The following is a 12,851-nucleotide window of genomic DNA, read 5'->3' as shown; positions in this document are numbered from 1 at the left end:
GAAGAATATGGCTCTCTCACCTCGAACACAACTTCTCTCTGGACTGCATGTGCATTTAATTGATGCTTTGCTGACGTCCCACTCACGTCCTTTGGGCAAATCGTTCTGTTCTGTCCGTTCGTTGTCCGCTTTGTCATTAGCTGTCATAAAACTCCATCCCAATGTCAATGCCCTCGCAGTGGAAGTCCCTCATGCCAAAGATATTGTATGGATCTAAAAGTGCTCCAACACTTCCTGGGCAATTTTCTGGTCTGTCTCAGCCTTATTGATCAGCTCCCACTACTGCAAATCTCCCCCCAAGTTAAGCTGACCCATGATGGCCCCTGACCCTTGTACTTTGACCTGACGTGATGACACTGTTATGTCACATTGTCACTTGTCATGCAGCGATGGAATGGATCAGAGAACAGTTGGAAGGTTTTAATGTCAAATCCAGTCGCTCTATCTGTATGAAAGAGCAACTTAGCACCCTGTTGTAGCTTAAACACACCCCTTTCATAGATAAAAATGATGCAGTCTGAACCCTCACACACATACACATACAAAACAGTGCTCAGAGCTGTTTGACCTACTAGCTTAAAGGGTAACTTTGGTAGTTTTCAATCTGGACCTGTTTTCCCACGTTTGTGTCTCAGTGACTGATGGGAGCAACGATATTTGAAGCTGGTCCAGTATTGAACAAGATGGTTGCAGCCGGCAGCAGTGAAACAGACTGCAATGTAATCACGAGGGGCAATTGTGCCCTCGATATACGTCCACTAGAAAGTGTTTGTTTTTGCCACTGACAGGCTCAGATTATTATTATTATAAGTGTCTGACATCATTACAGAAAGGATCCTTACAGAGACAGACCTTTGTGTTACAGAGTAAGACCCTTTTGTTTGACAGGAAACAGCCCTGAAATGACCATCACCAAACCCACCAGACTCCCTTTAAATAAGCAGTAATTGCAGCGTGTATAGAGCCGGCATATTTTCACATCTAACTGGGTGAATTAAGTGTTTACTTCAACCAAACCAGAGTTGGTGATTGCTGGATTGGTTGAAAGATGAAACAAGACAGATAATGTGATTTTCTTCATTTTTGTGGAGTTTGAATGAAATGTGTTTTACTGTAATAAAATTACTTTTATTTAAATGGAGTCTGGTGGCTTTGGTGATGGTGATTTTGTGGCTTTTTTTTTTTGGTTGAAAAAAGATCTTACTCTCTAACAAAAAGGTTTATCTTTGTAGGAATCCTTTCCATAATGTTGTAAGATACTTAGAATAACAATCTGAGCCGGTCAGTGGCAAAAACAAGCATTTTAAGTGGACGTAATTAATGATAATGATGCACAAATGCCCCTAGTGGTTTCATTGCAGCCCGTTTCACTGCTGCCAGCTGTAGCGGTCTCACTCAATACTGGATCAGTTTCAAAAACTGTTGCCATTTGGATACAGAAACATAAGCAAATGGTGTCCAGGTTGAAAAATACTGAAGTTACCCTTTAACATTAGCCTCCTCAATACAGTAGATTAAGTAGTATTACAACTACTGCAGAAGTATGTTTACTACTGCTGTTATCAGTTGCATGCATGAAATCTTGAAATGTGACATTTGGGGGTGTCCCGGGGTACATCACTGATTTTTCACAGGATTTTTGGTGGTACTGGTGAACAGATTTACAGAATCTTGGCTGGAAAGGGGCAAAATAACATCTGTTACAATGAACAATATAAAAAGGGACCAGGGTCAATGGATAGTGTGATTAAGTGCTGGTGCCTGCACCTTACTATCACAAAAATGTCAGTTTAGTGTTAGATGTTTTTGTTCATATGCACTTTCCTCTGAAGATTAAACAAAACAATGTTGCCATGATAATGACCGGCATTAATAAGGCTGTGATGAAAACACATCTTAGCACTTCTCCAAATGTGAAAACACATTAAAATTCATGCATTTCAACCACACAGAAGCTGCTCGGCATTGACTGCTGCTGTTAGCCAATTTCATCATGGCCCCGTAGTGTTTTTTGTTCTCTCGGGTGAACCTATTAACATATTTCTGTCCATATTTACTGAAAACTCGATGTTCCCTTTGTGAATGTATGCATTCGTTGATCCACTTGGGAATGCATGCATTCCCATATCCCCTGTTTTAACATTTTCCATAACATATCCATATTATTCATGTCATGAGGAGAAGCAGAACAGCATCCAGTTCTTGATGTTCTCTTTAGCCGGGGGCTCCAAGCTGAGCAACTCACAGCCATTCACTAATTGTGTGTGCGCACACACGTTTGATATTCACTACTAGTAACGCTGCATATATCCTGTTTCTGTCAACAGTAGAAAGGCACAGTCATTGGATCAAGTACACACTGTATAGCCTGGACAACCTCAATGTGTAGCATGTGATTTCATCATATGGAACTTCCCGTTCTGTTCCGTGAACAGCTGATGTTGTGCATTTTATCAGCACGCATTTAAATGTCTGAACATAAAACAAGGCTGTTTACAGTCACCAGTACGTGAGATCAGCATGCCTGTCTGCTTTCTACACCAGCACTGTGTAGCGTGTGGGTCGCCTCCCAAAATTAATATGGCAGAGTCACTGAGCCTTAATGTCGTCACCCCCCCACCAAACTTCATTTGAATTAGATTAAACTTAAAATGGATTATAATTAAAGTTGCCAGCCACAGAGATAAGTCACAACACTTTACAGTGGAGGGTGCTATGTTTAGTTTTGTGACCTCAGAGTGAGAATCAATGAACCCATATTTTTGTTGCAGCATCAGGGTTATTTTCCATAGAGCTTCACAGGGGCGGCAAGGACTGCCAGTTTAACCAAAATTTGTTTAAGTAGCCATATTTTATTGTTGTTTTTTGGAATAAAGGCCACACACACAAAACAATCCTGCCGTATATAAAGGACTAAATGTGCAGTATAACAAAAAAAAGACCGCGTTTCAAGTCATGAAAAGGAGCAAAAAGGAGCCACAGTTTAAAAAAAAAAAGGGAGACAGAAGGACCAAGAGCAGCAGCTGTGTGTGGGAGGATCAGAGTAGTGAGCAGAGAGAGGGAGGGCTGCTGAGGAGGAGGGAAGCTTTGATGGACAAAGGAGACTAACATGTTTGTAATGGTTTGCTGTATTGACCATCACTGTATTGTGTTGAAACTGTGTGTGTGTGTGTGTGTGTGTGTGTGTGTGTGTGTGTGTGTGTGTTTGTCCGCATTGTTACAGTCTCGGACACACACACAGCCTCCGACAATAAAAAAGTGACGTCTTTTTTGCTGCAGTGAAATAGCTGAATACTTTCATTTATTTATTTATTTTTTTTAAGTTAATACAAAGTCTACAGTGTTCGGATTTATCTGCACTCCGTCTCTGCATCAATATTGGATGATTTTACAAAGGACAGTGAACAATCAAATACTCATTCCAAATTCTGAGCGTCAAACACTTCATTTCCTGCACTCTGTTCAAGTTTTATGCATCAATTTATTGTAGAAATGTTTTTATTTATATAAAGAAAAACACAAAATTCAGGTGATGACTCAGAGTAACCCACTCAGTAAGTCTCCAAGGCATTCTGTATACCTTCCAAATATTTATGCTCCTATAGAGCAGTAGTTCCCAACTGGTGCAGCCACGGGGTCCAGATTTATCCTTAGTCATTAGTTCAAGGACCACACAGTTTAATATATTCAGCATCATACTTGAGTTTGGCCATGTCATCAAGCTAGTTTGCTGTCTCTGTCAAGTAGCTGTCCGTTAGTCACTCACTCTACAACAGGAAACGGCACTTCAAAATAAAACCTCTGTGCCAGAAATTCACTGCACTTCAAAATAAAGTGTGTTTTTTACAAACTTGACATGTCTGCGAATCACTTGTGGTCCATCCAGAATGGACCCGTGACCCACTTTTGGACCATGATCCACCAGTTGGGAACCACTGCTATAAATCAGCTTTTCTCCTCTAATGTTGTCCCTGTTGAGTTAACACACCTGTGGGTTGTTTGGGTTGTCTTGATTATGACAACTTGACATTAATTAAAGTGACATTACCAGAAGATGTCTTTGTCATGACAAGTTGACATTAAATTTGTCTGGGATGTCCTTATAATGACAACTTGACATCACCAGGATGACATTACCAGTTTGTCGTAATAATGATAATCATTATGTCAACTTGTCATAAACACAAAAAGAGGTGCATTTCTTGTTAATGTCAAGACATCTTCTGGTAATGTCATCCTGGTTAATGTCAAGTTGTCATTATAAGGACATCCCAAACAAATTTAATGTCAACTTGTGATTACAAAAACCAAATGACACTTAATGACAGCAGTCATAAATGTTCATGACATGTACATAATGTTTATGACAGGTTCATGACAGTGTCATGTCATAGTTATGTAGATACCTTCAAGTAAAGTGTTAGGGAAAAGTTGCAGTATTATAAAAATTAACTTGTAATTTAATAAGAACAAAGTCATAATGTTTCAAGAGAAAAAATCTACTTGGCCTATAGTGTGCCTGACGTTATTGCTCCGCTGACATGGTAGTTCCCCCTTCAGACCCCTATGTGGGACTATCTCTGGAGGAGACAATGTTCGAGCAGCTGTGCGCTGCTCTTCATTAGAGGTGGAATACTAACACTACCTGAATTGTGCAAATTTGCAGGAAAGCCCAATCAGTCTTCTTTCAGCATTGCAGTATAAAAACAAAATCGGGGAGTGCAGCAAAATGCCGCCTACCTATTTACATACAGAATGTGCCTTTTTTGGGGCAATGGTGGGTGTGAGCAAGTAACAAAACATGAGAGGGAAGCTGCAGCTGGTCAGTCCTTTGGTGATTCTCTCGTAAGTTGGCCCGTCTTTCACCGTCCCCTTCATTTGGTGGTTAATGGCCTCTTTGTTTGCGAGGGCAAGGAGGGTGCGTAATTCCTTGTCTCCCCAGTTGCTCATCTTTACAGTGTCTGTCAGGTTTGCGTTTCCCTCTTGCTACTAGCTGCTCATTCCTGCTATCAGCTGTTTCCTGTTAGTCCGCCACCAGTGGGTCGCACGTGCAGCGTCATCAACAATCAAGTCATCAACAGCCCCTCCCGTGGCGGAAGGGCGCCTCATTCTTTTTAAACCAAAAAGGTTCTGTCAATATGTCTACCCTACAAGGCGGAAAATTGGGCACCTCGGATCAACTCGCCAATCCGGCTCTGTGTCTTAACTTTCGCAGCTTGCCAACAAAAAAAAGGCCCAACATTCACAGAAAATCTGGCAGTGTAAAAGGGGCTTTTATGAGAAGCATTTTGTCCGTGTATTTGTGCACACTACTGTCAGAATGAGGCAAATGCAAATTAGTTCACTCACATATTGGTAGGGACCATTCTGTCCTCCCAAAATATTGGAAGGTGTGGCAATTATACAGAAATCTATATCGGGGGCATATTTCCAATATCTTGGAGGCATGTCCTTCTGTCTGTTGGGGGGAAGTTTCCTGTATTGGTGAATCTGTTTTATGGAGGGCAATCTCCTTTATGAATGCAGCTGTTGGTTGTAAATTGGGGTCAAAGTTTCAGTATGTTGTAAAAGTCTGTACATTATGAGGGCTGACAGAGAACACTTGGGACTTCTCTTCATGCTGCATGTATTAAAGACACTAGATTCCTCACATGGAGGATTTCTGGTTGCTGGGTATTCTTAAATTAATGTGAATTTTGTCTGTCAGTAACACCTACAACCCTCCATCTTTTAATAAAACAAACAAAAACTACAAACTACAAAAATACATTTAAGGGTCCAGAAAAGTTCGTAAGAAGACCTTTGTGTTTGATTGTTCAAGGCCAAGTATGAAGTCTCCAAGTTTAATCATAGTCAGCAATAACACTGAAAGGACACAACTGCAGTAATTATCCTCCTTGTTATATTGTTTAGGGAACAAAAACACTAAGGCAACTAACCATAGTGGTTTTAATTCCCTTTAAGGACAAGTCAAGATGCCCTCTGTGTTACCTTGCAGACATTTTTAAACTAAAACATGCTCTATTCCTCTACTGCCAGTTGCCCCTGAGGCTGCTTCCAGATTTCCCTCCTGTAACGGTTATTACTGTCCAGTTTGGTTTTAGCGGTCCGTCAGCACAGGTGGTCGGAGTCACCCTGAGTTTCTCTTTGGTTGGATGGGCTGATGTTGAGCACAGCTGTAGAGTTGCATGGGTTGGGAAACTAGTGAAGCGAGGAGATACGGAGAGACACCCGGATTTCTACTTCAGCCAGTGTTGACACACGTAATGCTGTGTGTATTGCACTGGTTGTTTGTTTGAGCATCTTAAAATAATACATACTAGTCCATACCCATTGGTAGCTTTGTCACCTTCTACCTATGCCAATCCTCAATGCCTATGTGCAGTTTCACATAGATTGACCACGTCAGTGAGTAGAAAAACGTGGGACAGACAGAATGACACACTGACCGTTTCCGTGATCATGTACAGCATACCATACCATGACTTAGTCATACCAAAAATTAGAAGAAAAAGAAAACATTGGGCCACAGGGGGAGCCACAGCGATCGGTCGCATTTTAGCCATTTCTAAGCCTTTTTCTGTTGTTATAGCGCCACCCAGTTTCCAATTAGAGTTAAATTTCTCCAGTCACCTTGAGGCGTCCTGTTCTACATATCTACCAAGTTTAGTAAAAATCCATATGGCGGTTAGGCCTAGATAAGAAATTAGCTCTCTAGCGCCTCCATTTTGTTTGATGGGGTCAATAATGGAGGGGTCCCCTCAGATTATGTGTGGTCATATGCCTACAAAGTTGCGTGGTGATGGGTGAAACCCTTGAGATGTTATACACCTTTATGTGATGAGCCACGCCCTCTGCAATATTCATTGCCTTATAGAAGCTCAGTTTTAGTAAGTTTTCCAACTTTTGCCAAGAGGGAACTTTAGATATTGGCCCCTAGATTATGTTCACCCAGTTTCATGCAGATCGGTCAAACTTCCTAGGAAGAGATCGACTTTAAGTGTTTTTCAAAAAATTCAAAATGGCAGAAAATCTATATAACCGGAAGTTATGGGTTCGTGAGGCAAATTTGTTCCTCATGAGGAGAGGCATCTCTGTGCAAAGTTTCATGTCTCTACGACATATGGGGCATGAGATATGCCCATTCAAAGTTTGCAATTTCAATCGGTTGCTATAGCGCCCCCCTTTGGCCAATTGATGTAATATTGCTTCATTCATATCCTCCCATGACCCTCTACCACTGTGCCAAATTTCACATGGATTGACCAAGTCAGTGAGGAGAAAAACGTGGAACAGAGACATAGACAGAGTTTTCGTCATTATATAGTAAGATGATATATATTATTAGCGTCATTATTAGCGAAGCAGGAAGTATCATAATCTTGTACTGCTGTAATAAAATTATAATGAGGATATTTGGTTTTGACCCCGACTACAATCCTTAATCTTAAAGGGGACCTGTTATGCTTTTCTTCAATGTGATCTGAGTTTTAAATAATGAGGTAAATGTATGTAAAAGTAATCTCTGTGAGCAAAACGAAACAACATTGTCATTCCTTAAGTTGCAGGAGAATCTGAAAATCTCTGAAACTTCGACAAACACCACATCCCTGTGCATTCAACAATAGTAGCACACTGAGACAGAAGCTTGGTCCACCCTAAGGACAAAACACCCAGGCATAAGCAGTGTTTGCAGGTCAGTGCAGTCAGGAATGCACAGATTTGTACTTTGGAGAAGCAAAACAACCAGCACAGGAGAGCCAGCTCCTCAGGTCAAGATTCTGTTTCCAAAGTTTTTTCTACTTTGGATGCAAGCGGACGTCAGCTTGGGACAAATTTCTTTATAAAGCCATATGCTGCAGGCACCTTACTACAGATTTACACTGATGTATGTAGCTACATGCTAACATCAAGGAAACATTCTCCCTGATTTTGTGTAATATTCCTGCTGGGATATGTCAGGCTGTGAAGATTTTGGTTTGAGAAGCTTTTATTGGTGATTTTTCCAGGTAGAAAGTGTCACTATACTCCGTTGCAGTCATTCTCCAGCTGCAATGATGGTGCAGACTTGGAAGAACCGCAAATGCTGACCAATCAGAGCAGACTGGGCATTTTCAGAAAGGGTCCTTAAAGAGACAGGAACTAAAACAGAACGTTCTCAGATGGAGGGTAAATACAGGTGGTCCAGCACAGGCAATATGAGGAAAATAATGTAAAGTGTTTTTTGAACATTAAAGCATGTAAACATGTTCTAGTAGTAACCCAAAATACAACTAAGAAAAAAAACTAGCATAACAGGTCCCCTTTAACGTGAGTATAATCAATACTTCTTATATTAAACACTGGATCACATGATTACTTTCATGTGAAAGAGGTAGTTTATAACGACATATCAGGGACTTTATAAGTTTTACAGTGTCTTGTAATTCATCGTTTTGGTTTTCGAGCCTGCAACTTAGCTGTTATGGTTCAGTCTTTTCACTCCCATAGCGAGCGTTGTTTCCAGTTGCAGCTGTTTCGGCAATTAAGCTCTAAAGAACAATGATGTGCTACCTGCTGAGCACCACACAGCAAACAGACAAAGTTAGTGACTATAGCTGGTGAACATAGTGGAACATTTAGCAGCTAACAAGCCAGATATTTCCCTCAAGTGTGGTGGAGACCAAACCAGGAGTTAAAGAAGTTCGAATATTTATCATACATTTATCAAGTGGACAGAGACATGACTCCAATTCCGCTCTGTATCTGCTGCAACTGTTGGCTAACAGTTCACAGCTTGTTTCTGCTGCCCCCAAGAGGTCAAACAATCAGTTATTGCAGGTGTAACTGTGTTGCTTTAGTTGTCTAAACTTTAAACGAAAAAGATCAGTGATGAGTCAACACTACTCCTCCTGACAGTGTTATGACCGGCTGTCTCTCTCCTCTGGAGCACTATTCACGCCCTTCAGTGTATCACCACACTTCCATGGTATCAATTTATCCACACACACATCAAACTATTATTTTCACCCTCTCTGTCTCTGTATTTGTTTTTCTCTCGCCCTCTTTGTATTTCTCAACTATTGTTTACATGGTCAGTCCTTTGGAGACAGGCTGACGCACAAGCGCTCGTCGTTCTTGTATGTCTGATAGAATCAGAGCGTGTCCCTGGGCTCGTCTCACACATGGACCCATAGATGACTAGACGGTCCTCTGCTGTCCCAAATTTAGAACAACTGCCTCTCGGCTCTTACCGTCTGATGGGGTTAAATTACTTCAACCCTTCTCAAGGTCAAAATCGTGGATCATTCGCCTCGCTTTTCCTCAAACTGTGTGTTATCTGCAGGCAATGTGTTGGCAGGCGGGGGAAGGTGTCTTTGCAGTTTTTCTGGGATGATTTCCAATATTGGTGCGAGCGAATACTGCCGAGGTGCTCCTGAGCAAGGGCGCCAAACCTCTTATTTATATTTTGTGGTGTTTATAGAAAAGTAAAATTTTGTTAAATACCAAATTAGAACTCTGTAGGCTGGTGCTTGTTCATGCTTTCTAGTGTAGAAGAGAAGCCATGAGGGGATTCTTTGCTTTAGCACATTAGCATGCAGATAAAGGGCAGATATCTGCATCCAGATACAGAACAAAATAAAAATCAAAATTATTATTCCGTGCTGTCAGCAACGCAAACAATAGCATGTACGAACTCTTGAATTATTAAAAAACAGAATTTAAAGGCCATATTTTTATCAACTGAGGTCAGCAAGTGGCAAAACCAGGCTATTGTCTTTGGCTTCAATAAATGATGTAGAATAATCTCATGTCCTGTGTGTATGCAGTTGACATTTAACAGCTATTCTGACAAAAAGGTCCTCATCACACTCGGTAAAGTGATCTGAACAACAGACAAGCAAATGAACAAACTGTTTAGGTGTGTTGGAGCTTCTGGTATTCAGGTAAATGTTATAGGTGACACATGCCGTCCATGAAGGGCAGAGGAGATGAAAAAAATGTATGGTTTGATCAGGGTGAGACAGGGAAACCTTTTCAAATATTCTGTCGTTGTCAGCTGTCATTGACATCCCATTTTTTATACTCGACTGACTCCATTTTCAAGCGACACTTTTCATCACATTAGACTTAATAGTTTGGAAAATATTGTGTTTGACTGGTTGGAGGTGAGGGGGACATTGGCCTGTTTTGAATGTGCCGCATTACCACTTTAGCTGAAGGACATTTTGTTGCTCCCTTGTATCGTCCCCTCCTAATCTGAGCTCTTACTTTTATAGAGGATGCCCAGATTATCTTCTAAAGGAAGGGAAATATGCAAAGTGCAGGATTATGGTTTAATTTTGAAATATAAATTTTTTAGTATTTTCAAGGGTGCAGGTTTCATTTCAACTTGGGGGGACACATTAGAATTGGGGGCTTTAGGGTCCTCTGCCAGAAAATTTTGAGTGTCAAACCCTTCATTCACCTGCATTCTGGTGAATTTTTTTGCAAAAATGTGTGGTTTAAATGTTCAGTTAAGTCAAAACAAAAGTCCACTGCTGTTTATGTTTTTATTGGGGGGAACAAATGCATATGTTCTAAATACCAAGGTGGATGTGTCCCCTGCATTTCTCCTAAAATCTACACCAGTGAGTATATTGACCTATTTGTTGCACCAGTTCTTTTGCTTCACTTTCAAATCTGCAGCAAGAGAGCAGACAGACATGACATGGTTTTAAAAGAAGAAGTAGTAAAGAGCACACAGTGCACAGATACTGACACTGGATCTATTGTGGCGTCTATACCTTGACATGACTTTCTGGATATGAAACACAGATGAAAGAAGAAAAAGATGAAAATCATGGAAAATATATGCTATCTCACAAGCGCCGAGGCTGTTTAGAAGCCTAGCTCGATGAAAGAAGCACGCCTCAGGTAGTTCAAGGGAAATTATTTCAAACATCGATGTGTGTCAAGATGTGATTATTTGAAACTATATATATTTTTCGCAGGTCTAGAGAGGGAAAAAGGGGGGAAGATAGCAGCAGGCAGAGCGGATATGGAGGTGGTAGAGGTAAAAGAGAGACAGCGGGATTCCACCTGTGCGTGTTTCGCATTGAAAAGATTGAGACTGCTTCACTGACTCACATCAGGTTTGATTAGCAACGACAAGCATGGTAGCATTCAGTTAGACATATAGCAAAATTTATGTGTTCGTGACTGAGACTCAAATATGCCACTTCTCCCAAAGCACACAGACGTGCTGCTGGTGACGTGCTTTATCCATTTAGCCACACAAGACTAACTTGGCTCTGCCAACTCAGATGAGAGGCTGTTCGCTGTAGAGTCAAACAGCAGCCAGCGGACAGTCCCAGACTCCCAGCACTGACAAGAGGACTCCATCACACACCATTAAACCTGCAGCCAGAGGCAAAGGTGGGTGAGATGGGTGGAGAAGGAGGCAGAGGGTGTGACAGCAGCACAGTGAAGGAGTGGAGACAAAGGAAGAGGAAAGCGGAAAAGGAGAGAGACAGAGACAGAAAGCAAATCATTGCTGATGTACACCCGCTGTTAGCAGCCCATGAGAGACAAGACAGTCGTCTTACAAAGGGCTCTGCCAATAAGGGACAGTGTCTTACAGTGGTTATTCACACGCAACAGACGGCTGCTGTAGTTGAGTCGTGAGGAAAGCTATCATTCTGTCTGGTTTGTAGGGTTTGTGCATTGGGAAAGACAATGCAGTAACTTTTTCTTTGCAGCACTCTCACATCTGACATCTGGGACACTTTGTACCCTACTCCTGCTCAGCTTCTGTGGCATAATCACCCCCATTCACACTGTCACTTTAATGTCTTGTCCTCCTTTTGTCCCTCTCAGATCTGTTTTGTAAATCTGGACCCTCAGAAAACGGACTATCGAGATGACAAAAGCATCAAGGTGAGAATGATTCTTTCCCTCCTCCAGCCCTTTATATTTCCCAGCCACTTTTCATCTCCCAGTAACCCTACTCTCTGTATTTGACATATAATCATATAATCATTGGCTCAGTTGCCATGGATTCAAAATCATTACCCAGAATTAGAGGGTTGATTTGTTTAAATAATATGGAGCCTTTTGCAGCTGGTGGTGGCAGTGGTGAGCGATCAGTAAGCATCCCACATCGCTCAAGACTTCTCACAGGAAGAGTTTCATGTGTCTCTGAGTTGGAACCACAGGGAACACATTAGGCCCACTTTTGAAATCCGTAGAAGAAAAGCTTTTTGTTTTTTGAATTTGACCATGTAGCATTGTCTCTGTGCTCGGCATGTCTCCACAGAAATTGGCATCGGTGTCTCCAGACCTGCCAAAGCTCGTCGAATTGCTGAATGTCCACCAGCCGAAAGAAAATGAGATCCTACTGCTCGGTGGCCTAGAAGCCTCAGATACTTGCCAAACCCACCCACTCTCCCCCTCTCAGGTAAGTTTGCGGTGATGCCTTCAAATCCTTGCAAGTATTTTCAGCCTTTGAATTTGATGTCCAGGAGTGCGAGGCAGAGAGTGCAAGCTGTTCCTCTGTACAGCAATTTTGTGTGATTAGATTTGAACCTTTTGTGCTGGGAAAAATCCACCGGTGGAACCTCATTCATTTTATCTAGTAATTTTCTCCCCGTTCACTCCAATGAAAACATTTCATCCTCTGCAGCACAGAACCACATTTCGAGCAACAATGGATGACTTGCATGAAAACCATTTTACATTTTTTATTCAACTTTTTGAAGCTCAATAAATACATCATTATATAAAACCACTGTTTGAATCAATAAATGGCCTGAGGAGCCTGCACAGACAATTAAACTTGCATGAGCAGATTCAGTGAGTTATTGAAGAAAAGGAAAGGAAAAGAAAACAGG

The 12,851-nt window shown here is 41.4% G+C and overlaps 1 protein-coding gene across 3 annotated transcripts in view; it reads left to right on the top strand.

The window, feature by feature from the left end:
* LOC125888536 (SPHK1 interactor, AKAP domain containing) overlaps positions 1 to 12,851 on the top strand; it is a 208,422-nt gene that overhangs the window by 181,258 nt on the left and 14,313 nt on the right. For all 3 annotated transcript variants that reach the window (XM_049575929.1, XM_049575927.1, XM_049575928.1), the window contains 2 exons: positions 11,839 to 11,898; positions 12,278 to 12,418. In XM_049575929.1, the coding sequence (XP_049431886.1) occupies positions 11,839 to 11,898; positions 12,278 to 12,418 (201 nt within the window). The remainder of the gene's footprint in view (positions 1 to 11,838; positions 11,899 to 12,277; positions 12,419 to 12,851) is intronic.

This window comes from Epinephelus fuscoguttatus, linkage group LG5, assembly GCF_011397635.1.
Source record: "Epinephelus fuscoguttatus linkage group LG5, E.fuscoguttatus.final_Chr_v1".
Classification (NCBI taxonomy): Eukaryota; Metazoa; Chordata; class Actinopteri; order Perciformes; family Serranidae; genus Epinephelus; species Epinephelus fuscoguttatus.
Note: the sequence above shows the minus strand (reverse complement) of the source record. Positions and strands in the feature narration are given on the sequence as shown.